Raw genomic sequence first — 14,816 nt, forward strand, 5'->3', positions numbered from 1 at the left:
TTTTTTATTATGTGCATCATGGCATTCTTAGTGGATCATCGGATTGTTTCATCTTGTTTTGATTTTTCTGTTATGGCAAAGAAAATACATATCATGGCAACTTTATTTTTGGATAATGACATTTTTATTCTTCATGTCACAGGAAAATGGCCTTTTTGGGTCCAATTGTTCGGATCAGATACGTACACTACTTTTTTTAGCATCTTCTTCCCTCATTAGCGTCCTATTTCTATCTCTCCCGTAGTCGCCTTCCAACCAAATTCTCCTTTCTAGCACCACGCTACCCCAAAGCCATGAAAAACCGTTTGCGAGAGGAGAACGACATTTCCACAGCAACCACAGCTACCACCTCAGCTCAGCTCACGACACCACCGATTAATCCCTCCCACTGTGTTTAACGTCCAAGCCTTTTCTCACACGATTAGCCATTGCAATTCAATCACCGCACCCAATCGCAGGCACAAAATTCTCTCGCTACCAGAAGGCCCAAACTTGCAGGAAATGTCATGGTGCCACTCCACACCCGTGCAGCCGTGCTATAAAACCAACGCCACTCGGTGCACTCTAGACCATCACCAATCACCACCAGCTACTTGCCCAACACAAGCACCGAGGAGGAAAACTGAAGGCACAGCAATGGCAGCTCTCAGCTCCACGGCCGCGGCCATTGCCATCCTCGCGCTGGCGACCGTGGCCGGCGTAGCTCTAGGGACGACGGCGGCGGCAAAGAAGGGGCCGGTGATCTACATATTCGGCGACTCAATGTCGGACGTCGGCAACAACAACTACCTCCTCCTCTCCATCGCCAAGTGCAACTACCCCTGGTACGGGATTGACTACGAAGGCGGCTACCCCACCGGGAGGTTCACCAATGGCAGGACCATCGGAGACATCATGGGTACGTAGGCTGCTTGTTTCTGCTGCTCCACATCCACACGAATGGCAAAATGTGATGTGTTTTACTTTTATTCGGGGGTTTGCGTGTCTGCAGCTGCCAAGTTTGGCGTGCCACCGCCGCCGCCGTTCCTCTCCCTGTACATGACCGACGACGAGGTTCTCGGCGGCGTCAACTTCGCGTCCGGCGGCGCGGGACTTCTCAACGAGACCGGCATTTACTTCGTAAGCGATCGAGCCGTGATGTCTCCTCTCCTCGTTAATTGTTGCAGAATATGCTTTCTTTGGCAGCCGGAAGCATGATGATATATGGGGTCAATGCGATCTTGCATGCAGGTCGAATACCTGTCGTTCGACAACCAGATATCCTACTTCGAGCAGATCAAGAACGCCATGGTCGGCAAGATCGGCAAGAAGGCCGCCGAGGAAGTGGTCAATGGCGCAATCTTCCAGATCGGGCTTGGTACAGTTTAAAAACATTTGATTTGCTTCTGCTGATCAATCAGTTGCCCCGCACGCAATGTACAAGTTGATTGATACGACGGGCATGCCCTTTGCTTTGCAGGGAGCAACGACTACGTCAACAACTTCTTGCGGCCGTTCATGGCGGACGGCCTCGTGTACACCCACGACCAGTTCATCGGCCTGCTCATGGACACCATCGACCAGCAGCTCACGGTACGCAAGACGGGCCGATCAGCCGAACGATGTCAGTACCATTGCCGTAATTATTTTGCTTCTGCAGAGGCTGTACCATCTCGGGGCGCGTAATGTGTGGTTCACGGGGCTCGCGCCGCTCGGCTGCATCCCGTCGCAGCGCGTCCTCTCGGACAACGGCGAGTGCCTTGAAGACGTGAACGCGTACGCCCTTCAGTTCAACGCCGCGGCCAAGGAGCTGCTGGACCGCCTCAACGCCAAGCTCCCCGGCGCGCGCATGTCCCTCGCCGACTGCTACTCCGTCGTCATGGAGCTCATCGAGCACCCCAGGAAATACGGTAACGATCGAAACGTGCCAGGAGATGCACTATCTTTGCATGAACCCAACGCTGGAAGTTGATGTGCATTCGATCCGTGCGCGCAGGTTTCACGACGTCCCACACGTCGTGCTGCGACGTGGACACGTCGGTGGGGGGCCTGTGCCTGCCGACGGCGGACGTCTGCGACGACCGCAGCCAGTTCGTGTTCTGGGACGCGTACCACACCTCCGACGCGGCCAACCAGGTCATCGCCGGCCGCCTCTACGCCGACATGGTGAGCGCCGGCGACGTGCAGCAGGGCAACACCACCGTCTCCGACGCGCCTCGCGTCGTCCGGTCCCCACGCCCCGTGCCGCCTCCCCGGCCCGCGGTGCGTGGCGGCAACACCACCTCCGCGCCCCGCGCCTCGCCCACTGCGAGGCCTGTGAATGGCAACGGTACCACCTCTGCGCCCCGCGCCTCGCCCGCCGCGAGGCCTGTGAACGGCAACGGCACCACTTCTGCGCCTCCCGTCGTCGGATCATCCTCCCACGCCGCGCCGCCTCCCAAGCCTTGAACAATCCGATGAAGCAGACAGACCCTGTGTCCCTGTGGCACTGCCACCACGGCAACGTCGACACATTTCCGTGTCTCGTGCGTCTCCACTATACGTCTATACTATACCAAACATATGTACTTTGACACTCGGTGAATCAATGAAAGCAGAGAGCAGATTATGCTAGAACATTACTACGTACTCGTACTGGAGTATGAGTCCCAGGTCACAACGTTTGCGTCCGCTCTATCGTGGAGCACATCCGTCCCCGTCAAGGTCTTCTCCGAGACGGAGTATCAGCACCCATCTCCGACTCGATCTACAACCGGCCACTCCCGTATACGTACGCCATATAGAAACACAGTACCGGCTTCCCTGTTGTTGATTCTACAAAAAATCTCCGCGTCCCGACCCTCATCACACATCCAAGAATCGACAAGCCCGCCAGCATCGTCGCGATGATGAACTCGTTCTTCGGGCCGGTGGACGGGGTCCCAGGCCTCATAATGGCGTGGCTTCTGCTCTTGATGCCTATTGTGGGGTTCTTGGCGGCAATCGCAGTGTGCCTCTGGAGCGCCTGCGGCGGCGAGCGGGCGGCGGAAGCGAACGCACCCGGGCGACGATTGGGCCGATTGGCCGAGGTGATGGAGGCCATTGAACGGGCGCAGCAGATGAGGCCGGCCACGGTGGCGCCAGAGCCGGTGGCGCCGGCGCCGGCGGTGGAGCTGGGGTACTTCCCGTACTCGGCGGAGGGCAGGCGGGCGTCGGAGAGGCTGGTGTGCGCCATCTGCCTGGAGGAGTTCCAGCAGGGGCAGCCGTGCAGCGAGGTGCCGGCGTGCCGGCACGTCTTCCACCGCTACTGCATCGACGTGTGGATGAAGAGCAAGGCCACCTGCCCGCTGTGCAGAAGGAGTGTCGTGGCCGGGTTAGAACGAGTATCGGCTGCCGATGACATGGTTTAGCTTAGCGCGCAAAGAGGTTTATAGCGGTGCTGATATGTTCTTTTAAGGCGGTCTCGCTAAACTTTATTAATCACCAATAGTGGTGTTTACTGGTACATAGATTGCTTCATACGTGATGTCAAGTCATACGTTCCACCACTATAGAGATACTCCCTCCATTCATAAATCATACTTAGACAACAGTGATTTTAATTCGAAATTGAGATTCAATTATTTCAAAACAGACATTTCAGTCATTCGATTAACTCGAAAACTATTCTTTTTCCTAATAAAAAGGGATTTGATTATTTTAAAACATTCATACAAACAATTTCATATTTTCAACTATTCCAAAATAAGTGATGCGATGTTCCACAAAAGTTTGATTTATAAAATTCCAAAAAAGTTCCAAACTTCAAGTGATTTGAATTATTTCAAAATTAATATTTTTAGGGGCCTGTCTATTCTCAAGTCGTCTGATTTTTATTTGGGGTTAGGTCGAATTTCTGTCCTATGATTTGTCGCCACGTGTCTTGAGTTGATTTTGGGTTTCTGTCCCAGCTCGGGGAAATTAGACTGTTTTCATCCCCGGTCTAAGTCGAATTCCCCTGCCGGGCTTGACTCCAAACCCGTTAGCCCACATCAGAACAAACCCCATCTATTATTTGCAGATGACAGCCTGTTGCTTTTCAAGGCGAGTGTGGAGGGGGCAGAGAGGATATCAAACTTGTTGGAAACTTATTGTCATGCTTCAAGTCAGAAGGTAAGCAATGCAAAATCATCTATATTCTTCAGTAAGGGGTGCTCTCAAACAATCAGAGACGGGGTGAAGAATAAAATCCAGGTGCATAATGAGTCTCTAAGTGATCGTTACTTGAGCATGCCAACGGAAGTGGGACACTCAAAGAATGGTACTTTCAAGTATTTGAGGGACAGAGTGTGGGAGAAGGTAAAAGGATGGATGGGAAAATTACTGTCTGCAGCAGGCAAGGAAGTTCTGATAAAATCAGTAGCCCAGGCGATCCCAGTATATTCTATGTCTTGCTTTAGGCTCCCGAGAGGACTGTGTGAGAGTGTCACATCAATAATCCGACAGTTCTGGTGTGGTTGTAAGGAGGGAAGAAGGAAACCAGCTTGGGTATCGTGGGATACAATGACAATGCCAAAATATATGGGAGGCATGGGATTTAGAGATATGGAAATTTTTAACTTGTTCCTTTTGGCAAGGCAAGCTTGGAGGCTATTGAATGATTGTGACGCCCGGATAATTAGGCTACAGTAACCCTCCCTAATGATGCCACGTCACCTCGGTGACTGTTGCTAACCTCGTAATGATTCGAAACCGTTTTGAAATTTAAATTCTAAATATGTCAAACAACAAACGTTTTCAAAAGTTGAAACGTAAATGTTCGGTGGGTGCCGAATATTACAAGGGTAATTATAATAAAGAAGACATACTTTTAGAAAGTGTCTGAATATTTTAAAATAAATTAAAACAGAAAAGAAAATAAATAAAAGGAAAACAGACAAAACAAATAAACCCCCCCCTCTCCCGTGGGCCTCGGCCTAGCTGGTCTCAGGCCCAACAAGGCCGGCCCACCCCGCACCTCCCTGGCCTATATGGCCCTATCCCCCGAAATCCTAAACCGCTACCCACTCCCCCCCCACTCGCCCCCCCCTGGATCTGGATCGAGCCACGATCCCCCCCCCCCCCACTCTCTCCCCCACGAAACCCACTCCCCTCGCTCCCCTCCCCTCCCCTGTCTGGATCGGGGCGACCGTGCCCCCCACCCCGCCGACACCGATGCCGCCCCCCTCCGCACCTTGCCGGCGTCCCGGTGCCCGCTGCCAACGCCGGACCTTCCGCGCCTCTCCCTCGAGGGATCGACCCGCTCGTTGCACCGATCGCGTCGCCCATCCCCCTAGACATCGACGCTGCCGCCTGGACCTCGCCGGAGCCGCCTCGCCGGAGCGCTCCCTCGCCGGATCTCCTCCACACCGCACGTCTTCCCCGTCCTCCCCCACGAGCCGCTACCCCGAGCCTCGCCGCCCATGTGCCCCTGCAACCGCTGGTGAGGCCGCCGGCCCCCGCCTTCCCCTATCCCGCTTCTGTCGCCGACGACCCGCGCCACGTGCAGGCAGCGCCGCTCGCCCGCGCACACCACTGTCGCCCGCATCACTCGACCCCGCCGGTAGCGCTAGGTCGCCGACCTCGCCCTGCCACTACTCCCTCCTCCGCCTGCGCCGCTTATCGCTGCCCAGGGCCTCCTCGCCCCGCTCCCTCGACCATCCCACGCCCCGTGCCCCTGCTCCACGGCTGCTGCTGCCTCCTCTACCCACCGCACCCGCCGTGCCGCTACCTCCCCAGGTAACCGTGGCCTCGCCTGTGCTGCTTCCTCGCCGCCTCGGCCGCCTGGCCGGCGCCGTGGCCACCGGCCTCCCCCTGCACCGGCCCCCCTGCCGGGTCCGCCCGCACTGGCGTGCGCTCGAACGAACGGGTGCTGGACACCCATTGCGCCCATCTCCACCCCAGCACCCGTTAGCCCGAACCGCTGTGGCCCCAGGGCCCTATGACAAAGGGGGCCCGCCCCCAGAACATTGAAAAAAAAAGTATATAAAAATAAATAAAACAATAATTAAAATAAAAACAAATTTAATTAATTAATTAATTAACTAAATTAATTAAGTTAATTAACCTTAATTAATTAATCTAATTAACCTGTTAGCTTAATTAAACAGTAATTAGTTTAACTAAACCCTAATTAACCTAACAGAGTATGACAGGTGGGTCCCACTGGACCCACATGTCAGTTTGACTAGGTCAACTGACTAGCTGACTGCTGACATCACCCTGACATCATGCTGATGTCATAATTGCATTTTCTAACTAAATCAATTCTGTTAATTCTAAAAATGATTTAAATCTTTTAAAATTAATAGAAAATAAACCGTAGCTCAGATGGAAAAACTTTGTACACGAAAGTTGCTCAAAACGACGAGACGAATTCGGATACGCAGCCCGTTCGTCCGCCACGCATCCCAAGCATAGAGAACCTGCAGCTTTCCCCCTCCGTTTCATCTGTCCAAAAAAATGCAAACATCGGGAAATATTTCCCGGATGTTTCCCCCCTTCCACGGTACCGCGTTAGAACACATCTAGCTCTGCATGTTGTCCTGTTATGCACTTGCTTACTATGTATTTACTGTTTCTTCCCCCTCTTCTCTCCGGTAGACCCCGTGACGATGTTGATGTCCCTGTGGTCGACTACGTCACCGACGACCCCTCTCTCTTGCCAGAGCAACCAGGCAAGCCCCCCCTTTGATCACCAGATATCGCCTACTCTTCTCTATACTGCTTGCATTAGAGTAGTGTAGCATGTTACTGCTTCCCGTTAATCCTATCCTGATGCATAGCCTGTCCTTGCTACTACTGTTGTTACCTTTACCTGCAATCCTAATGCTTAGTATAGGATGCTAGTTTATCATCAGTGGCCCTACATCCTTGTCCGTCTGCCAGGCTATACTATCGGGCCGTGATCACTCGGGAGTTGATCACGGGTATATACTATATACTTTATACATGATACATGTGGTGACTAAAGACGGGTCGGCTTGAGGAGCACCCGCGAGTGGAGTTTTGAGGCGGAGCGGCAGGGCAGGTTCCGACCACCTAGGAGAGAGGTGGGCCTGGCCCTGGTCGGCGTTCGCGGATACTTAACACGCTTAACGAGATCTGGGTATTTGATCTGAGTCTGGCCATTTGGTCTATACGCACTAACCATCTACGCGGGAGTAGTTATGGGTATCCCGGCGTCGTGGTATCAGCCGAAGCCTTCGTGACGTCAGCGACTGAGTGGCGCGCGCCGGATTGGAACGTAAGCCTGCTCTTGTATTAAGGGGGCTAGTTCTGCTTCCGGCCGCGTACGCAACGTGCAGGTGTGCTAAGGGCGATGGGCCCAGACCCCTGTGCGCTTAGGTTTAGACCGGCGTGCTGACCTCTCTGTTGGTCTAGGTGGGGCTGCGACGTGTTGATCTTCCGAGGCCGGGCATGACCCAGGAAAGTGTGTCCGGCCAAATGGGATCGAGCGTGTTGGGGTATGTGGTGCACCCCTGCAGGGAAGTTAATCTATTCGAATAGCCGTGATCTTCGGTAACATGACGACTTGGAGTTGTACCTTGACCTTATGACAACTAGAACCAGATACTTAATAAAACACACCCTTCCAAGTGCCAGATACAACCGGTGATCGCTCTCTCACAGGGCGACGAGGGGAGGATCATCGGTTAGGATTATGCTATACGATGCTACTTGGAGGACTTCAGTCTACTCTCTTCTACATGTTGCAAGACGGAGGCTGCCAGAAGCGTAGTCTTCGAAAGGATTAGTTATCCCCCTCTTATTCTGGCATTCTGCAGTTCAGTCCACATATGATACCCTTACTCCATTTTATACCCATGCATATGTAGTGTAGCTCCTTGCTTGCGAGTACTTTGGATGAGTACTCACGGTTGCTTTCTCCCCCTTTTCCCCCTTTTCCTTTCATTCTGGTTGTCGCAACCAGATGCTGGAGTCCAGGAGCCAGATGTCACCGTCGATGATGACTCCTACTGCACCGGAGGTGCCTACTACTACGTACTGTCCGCTGACGACGACCAGGAGTAGTTAGGAGGATCCCAGGCAGGAGGCCTGCGCCTCTTTCGATCTGTATCCCAGTTTGTGCTAGCCTTCTTAAGGCAAACTTGTTTAACTTATGTCTGTACTCAGATATTGTTGCTTCCGCTGACTCGTCTATGATCGAGCTCTTGTATTCAAGCCCTCGAGGCCCCTGGCTTGTAATATGATGCTTGTATGACTTATTTTATTTGTAGAGTTGTGTTGTGATATCTTCCCGTGAGTCCCTGATCTTGATCGTACATGTTTGCGTGTATGATTAGTGTACGATTAAATCGGGGGCGTCACAATGATCCGGAGTCGTTGAGTGCTAGAATATTGAAGGCTTTATATTTTCCTGATCGATCACTATTGGAGGCAGAATTGGGTTCCCGTCCTTCACAAATTTGGAGAGGCATTCTCGATGGGAGAGATGTAGTAGCGCAAGGTATCATTCGAAGGATAGGAGATGGAGAAAACACGGACATCTGGGCTCATAACTGGATACCAAGGGAAAGTTACAAAAGGCCCATTACTTCACTGGTTCCGGACCCCCCTCGACGTGTGGCAGAACTAATAGAAACATCGATGGCAGTGTGGAATGAGCAGCTGGTTCGTACGGTGTTCACTCCTTTTGATGCAGAACCAATTCTTCAGATCCCGTTATGCACTAGACGGCTCTCAGATTTTTGGGCTTGGAGCGAGGAACCAAGAGGTCACTTTTCGGTAAGCTCGGCGTACCGTATGCTAGTGCGAACCAAACAAAACAGAGAGGCTTGGCTCGAAGGCAGGGAGGGCACATCAAACTTAGAAGCTGAAGGAGCTGAATGGAAGTCTTTGTGGAAGGTGCAAGTTCCCTCGAAAATCAGGGTTTTCCTGTGGCGTCTGGCAAGAAATTCTGTCCCGTCGGCGGCTGTGTTACATAGGCGTAATATGTCTACATCATCATCTTGCAAATTATGTGGAGTACATGACTCATGGAGGCACGCGTTACTGGACTGTCCTATGTCTAGGAGCACCTAGGCGCTTTCAACTGATATCATCTTGGATCAGCTAAGTCTCAATCAACAGGATAGTGCCAAGGAGTGGATATTTGCCATGGGGAAAGCTCTTTCGTCAGATGAGTTCGTAAGATGCGCGACAACGCTATGGGCGTTATGGGGGGCGAGACGGAAGGCGATATATGAAGATATGTTCAAGAGCCCGTTTGCTATTCATGGCTTTGTAAACACATATCTGGGAGAGATCCAGGGCTCGACTCCGACGAAGATGAATCGAGGGATCGCGGCCACCAGAGGCACGGGATGGCTTGCTCCGCCGGAGTTCTATATGAAAATTAATGTGGATGCTGCAGTGGGCAGAGGGGGCGACATGGAGCAGTCCCGGCGATCTGTCGAAGCAATGATGGTTCTTTTTCAGGTGCATCATCGATAGTATTCACAAACCAAGGCGATCCGGCTACCCACGAAGCAATGGCGATCAGGAAAGGTTTGGCGTTAGCCCAAGATTTGAATGTGAACCGAATACATCTAGCGTCGGATTGCCAAGGCGTGGTGGCTGAGATCAAATCTGGGAGTGGATCGACTTATGGTGCTATCATAGAGGAAATTAAGTTATCTATTCCTTCCTTTATTTCATGTAACATAGTTCATGAGTTTAGGAGCTCCAATAAGGAGGATCACAATATAGCGAAGCATGCATTAAGGTTAGGGCCTGGGCGTCGTGTATGGCTAGGCCATCCGGAAGGTCTTTCTTTCGTCCCTATAAACATTGTGACGGGTTGAATAAAGCTTCACGAGATTGCCTAAAAAAAAACACACCCCAAAAAAGCCCCGCACCACCGAAGACCCATCTTCCCGAGTATGCATGTTTATTTCCCTTTGCTTGTTCAAAAACAAAATGGCTGCACATACTACTTCCTGCCATGCATTTCGAAACATGAAGAAAAATAAAAAATCTCAAAAGCTGAATCATTCTAAATAATAATACTGAACATGAATATCAGTTACCTCTGTTCACTGAATAATACTGAACATGACTGAAGAACAATGCAAGACAGAGATGACTAATCATGAAACTAATAACTGAAAGCTGAATGACCAATGATAGAGAGAAAGATGACTGATTACAACACTGAAACAAAGATGTAAACAATTGTAGCGACCCGACCCGAATGGATCAAGTCTCTGTGCTTAAGTGTCATCTCTGGATCGGTATGCTGACACACACAGTACTCAAGAATTTATAACAGAGGTAAATCACTTTTAAGGCGGTCTCGCTAATCTTTATTAATCACCCAATAGTGTTTACAGGTACATGGGTTCATACGTGATGTCAAGTCATACGTTCCACCACTATAGAGATACTCCCTCTGTTCATAAATCATATTCGACAAAAGTGACTTTAATTCAAAATAGAGATTAAGTAATTTCAAACTAGACATTTCATTCATTTGATTAACTCGAAAACTATTTTTTTCCTCATAAAAAGGGAATTGATTATTTTAAAACAGTCATACAAACAATTTCATATTTTCAACTATTTCAAAATAAGTGATGCAATGTTCCACAAAAGTTTGATTTATAAAAGTCCAAAAAAGTTCCAAACTTCAAGTGATTTTAATTATATCAAAAAGTGATTTCAATTATTTCAAAATAGATATTTTTAATATTTCATTCAGTCTAAAAAGTATTTATTTAACATAAATGGGTTCAGATTATTTTAAAATAGTTTGACGGACAATTTCATCATTACAAAGCTATTATGATTTTTTCAAATTCATATTTGAAAAAATGGTTTTAATTATTTCAAAATAAGCGATGTCAATGTTTCAAAGGAGTTTGATTAAATAAAACAGAATTGATTTCGTATTTCACGGAACGTATTGCAATTATTTCAAAACTACGAGTATGATTTTAGTTATTTCGTAATAGCTATCTATGACATGTCATTAAATCAGAAAACTATTTCATTATTTAAAAAATTATTTCAATTATTTCAACTTCATATTTGAAAATCATAATATGATAGAAACAATGAAATTTAGACCAGTCAAAATGTATCCGAGGATGGTCTTATTTTAAAGGTCTTATCGCCCTGAATTGAGATAATATAACAGAATTCAAACGTGAAATTTTGAATTAAAAGTTGTTGGTCTGCCTGCATCTATTTTTTAGTCCATGAGCTCAAAATAATAGCATATTAAATCTCTCTATGAGTGAAAATATTCAAATGCGACAGTACTTCTAGTTACAATCCAACTAAGTTTTTAAATAAAATAGTTCAAACATGAATTCAACTCACACATATTTTCTAGTTGTCCTCTTTAACCGCCCACAAATAGTCAATCAAATATTTCTTGAGCTACTCATGTTGCTCGAAGCAAAATTTGTTGATGCATTTGGACAAATTCATCAAACGTCGCGTGATTATGATATTGAAGTTGGAAGGGATCACCCATGTTCTCAAATTTCAGACCTCCGGCGGTATTTTCATTATCATCCTCCATGATCATGTAGTGCATGATCACACATGTCATCACTTTCCACAAGGTCTACATATTCCAATGTTTAGTACTCCCTCCGTTTCTTTTTACTCCGCATATAAGATTTGGTCAAAGTCAAACTACACAAAGTTTGACCAAATTTATATAAAAAATATGAACATCTACAATACTAAAATTATATAGTGTGAAAATACGTTTCATGATGCATCTAATAATATTGATCTCATATTGTGAATGTTTATATTTTTTAATATAAAATTAGTCAACCTCTACAAAGATTGACTTTGACCAAACCTTATATGCGGACTAAAAAGAAACGGAGGGAGTAGGTCAACGAACAACTGTAAAAACAGGCTTGGAGCACTTCAAATGCATTTTCCACATCTTTTCTAGTTTCTTGACTTTGGTAAAGTGAGATCTTTTCTAACGAACTGGCTCGGAGATGGTCTTGACGAATGTATCCCATGGAGGATAGATACCATCGACTAGATAGTAGCCCATGTTATACTAATGCCCATTGATAGTATAGTTGCAAGGAGGAGCTTTCCCTTCAGTCAATGAAGATCGCTGCAGCATATTGATGTCATTGTGAGACCCGGACATGCCAAAGAAAATGTGCCAAACCCATAGGTCCTGTGATACAACTATTTCGAGAATGATGGTGAGGTTCTTAACATGTCCATGATACTACCCTTGTAGAGCCTTTGGGCAGTTCTTCTGTCTTCACTATATGCATTTAAGATTTCCGAGCAAATCTAGCCACCCCTCTTATTTCAAACATTGCCAGGTGCCTTTCGGTGTTTTTCATGGTTGATTCTCTCAAGTAGTGAGGTCCAAACACCTCGATCACCACAGTAGCAAATCTGACCATGACATCTCCATATGTTCTCTCAGACATCCGAAGGTATTCATCCTATGAATCTGCAGTCGTGCCATGTGCAAGTATCTGCAATGGAGCCATGCACTTCTAGTAACTAGACATGGAGCCATTGCAGATACGAAACGTATTGCAATTATTTCAAAACTACGAGTATGATTTTAGTTATTTCAAAATAGCTATCTATGACATGTCATTAAATCATAATACTATTTCATTATTTAAAAAAATTATTTCAACTTCATATTTGAAAATCATAATATGATAGAAACAATGAAATTTAGACTAGTCAAAATGTATCTGAGGATGGTCTTGTTTTAAAGGTCTTGTTTTAAAGTATTCATCGTAGGACCGAACATTGTTGTAGAGCCGATCAGAGATTTTTTTTTTTCCGCATCCGAATGCAACGGCATAAATTGTGTGCGAGGGGCAAAGTAGTCGTCCGTCGGCATCAAATGCCCTCGTACCCTGTTCTGATTCAGCACTCGATGACCCTTAACCGATCCCTTGAAATCGAGAACATGCTCTTCCGCACACTTCGCGTCTACAAGGACCGCTTGCATCATTGTCGTTTCATCTGCATAATCCTCCTCGTAGGATGACTCAACATGGTGCTCGTACATATACTCCATGTCTAAATGCATTGCATCAAAGAAGGGATAATTTTTTTTAACATGGGCATTCTATCAAACACTTGTCGAGCGTGGTGGACAGATAAGAGGTATGGACCGAAGGGACGGATGGTACCTGCACGGCGGACGGACGGGAGGTGTGGACTGGTTGGCTAGGCAAAACGGTGTGGCGACCGGTGGAGCGACGTAGGTCGCGGAGGTCCGAGAAGGGCTTGGCGGGAGGCTGGGGTGTAGATTGGCGGCGGCGGCGAGGACGGAGCGGATGCATGGAAGAGGGAACGGATGGAGACGCTAGGTCCAAGTGGGTTTTGGGCGGGTCGAGGGTGTCAAAATCCTACGTGGCAGCGATCCGGACTCGTGTAATGCCTCAGTTTGCTTTCGACGGATGTGGACGATGTTGAATGACAAACTACGTTCGGACAGCTTTATACATTTGAGGGGCGATTTGAGGGTCCGATTTGAAGATGCCCCTACACTATACAGATGTATTGTTTCAGAAAAATGCTATGCAAATTACACTTGAAGTGACCACACCAATCTCGATAACCATACCCACGGTGGATTCTTCACCATTAGCTAGCCTCACCATTAGTTTACCAATTCCCAGATTACCGCCGGACGCCTCTGCGCTTCAAACAGCAGAGAGCAAATTTTACAAGAACACTGTATATGTATCGATCTCGTCTCCCGTTCCCGTTAAGGTCTTCTCCGAGACGACGTATTAGCATCCATCTCCGACTCGATTTACAACGTACTAATAACTAATACGACATATATATAAACAAGGTACCGGCTGTTGTTGATTGATACCAGTAAAGATCTCCTCGTCCCGACAAGGAGACAAGGCCCGCTCGCATCTGAACTGACCGATGAATTCGACGATGACGACGACGTTGTTCGGGGAGGCGAACGAGGTCCTTGGCCTCGTAATGGTGTGGTTCTCGATCTTGTTCTTCGCAGCGGCGTTCGTGCTAGCTTTGATTGCAATAATATGCAACTGTGGCGGAGAGCGAGAGCAAGCAGCACAAGACAGCGCGGCCGCCGGAGACTTGGCGAACGCGCAGGCGGCGTACGAGCTGGCGCTGGCGGCTTATCAACTGTTCCGAGGACGGCCGGCGGAACAGAACGCGGCCGCGGAAAGCTTGGCGGTGCTGCGGACGGGGTACGAGCTGGCGCGGGCGGCGCACGGGCTATGCCGAGGAGGACCAACGGCGGAAGAGATCGCTGCCGCGGAGCGTCTGGCCGCGCTGCTGGAGGCGTTCGAAGGGTTGATGAGGCTGGCGGCGCCGGCGCCGGTCGTGGAGCTGGGGTGCTCCCCGTACTCGGCGGAGGGCGGGCGGGCGTCGGAGGAGCCGGTGTGCGCGATCTGCCAGGATGAGTTCTTGCAGGGGCAGATGTGCAGCGAGGTGCCCGCGTGCCGGCACTTGTTCCACCGGGACTGCATCGAGGTGTGGAGGAGGAGCAAGACCACCTGCCCGCTGTGCAGGCGGAGTATCGTGGCCGGATCGGAACGAGTATCGGCTGCCGACGACATGGTTTAGCTTGGTCATGGCGTCGCCTCTGCATGATCGATCGATTCAGCCATCTTGTGATCTCGTTGGGCCCGGATATTGTTAGCACTAATCTTGACGTACGTGGTTCCGTTGGCAGCCGAGTCCCGTGGCTGTTACGAGCGGGGCGTCCGGTGGAGCTGCCGAGTTCTAGAGTGCATGGATAAAGTCGTTATCTAGTTGCATGCATGTAGTTACTGGGTTAGTGGCCGGGTCATGTGGTAGTGGCCGGTGTGATGCATGCGCACGTGAGT

At 49.0% G+C, this 14,816-nt stretch overlaps 2 protein-coding genes across 2 annotated transcripts; both read left to right on the plus strand.

Annotated features, from left to right (window-relative positions):
* Nucleotides 1-584: 584 nt before the first annotated feature.
* Nucleotides 585-2,603, plus strand: LOC125522285 (GDSL esterase/lipase At5g37690-like). The gene is made up of 6 exons (XM_048687357.2): nucleotides 585-898; nucleotides 992-1,119; nucleotides 1,231-1,357; nucleotides 1,460-1,572; nucleotides 1,640-1,889; nucleotides 1,976-2,603. The coding sequence occupies exons 1-6, from the start codon at nucleotides 637-639 to the stop codon at nucleotides 2,425-2,427; spliced, it is 1,332 nt and encodes a 443-aa protein (XP_048543314.1). The 5' UTR covers nucleotides 585-636; the 3' UTR covers nucleotides 2,428-2,603.
* A 261-nt stretch (nucleotides 2,604-2,864) lies between these two features.
* Nucleotides 2,865-3,368, plus strand: LOC125525283 (putative E3 ubiquitin-protein ligase ATL45). The gene has a single exon (XM_048690281.2). The coding sequence runs from the start codon at nucleotides 2,865-2,867 to the stop codon at nucleotides 3,366-3,368; it is 504 nt and encodes a 167-aa protein (XP_048546238.2).
* Nucleotides 3,369-14,816: the final 11,448 nt, after the last annotated feature.

Source organism: Triticum urartu, chromosome 7A (genome assembly GCF_056163025.1).
Source record: "Triticum urartu cultivar PI428250 chromosome 7A, HENAU_Tu73, whole genome shotgun sequence".
In the NCBI taxonomy this organism is placed as follows: Eukaryota; Viridiplantae; Streptophyta; class Magnoliopsida; order Poales; family Poaceae; genus Triticum; species Triticum urartu.

Bases quoted from the DNA above. Each gene is read 5' to 3' on its own strand.
- LOC125522285 (XM_048687357.2), top strand. From the start codon at position 637: ATGGCAGCTCTCAGCTCCACGGCCGCGGCCATTGCCATCCTCGCGCTG. The intron at 1,358-1,459 runs GTACAGTTTAAA...TTTGCTTTGCAG, and splicing joins AATCTTCCAGATCGGGCTTG to GGAGCAACGACTACGTCAAC. The intron at 1,573-1,639 runs GTACGCAAGACG...TTGCTTCTGCAG, and splicing joins CCATCGACCAGCAGCTCACG to AGGCTGTACCATCTCGGGGC.
- LOC125525283 (XM_048690281.2), top strand. From the start codon at position 2,865: ATGATGAACTCGTTCTTCGGGCCGGTGGACGGGGTCCCAGGCCTCATA.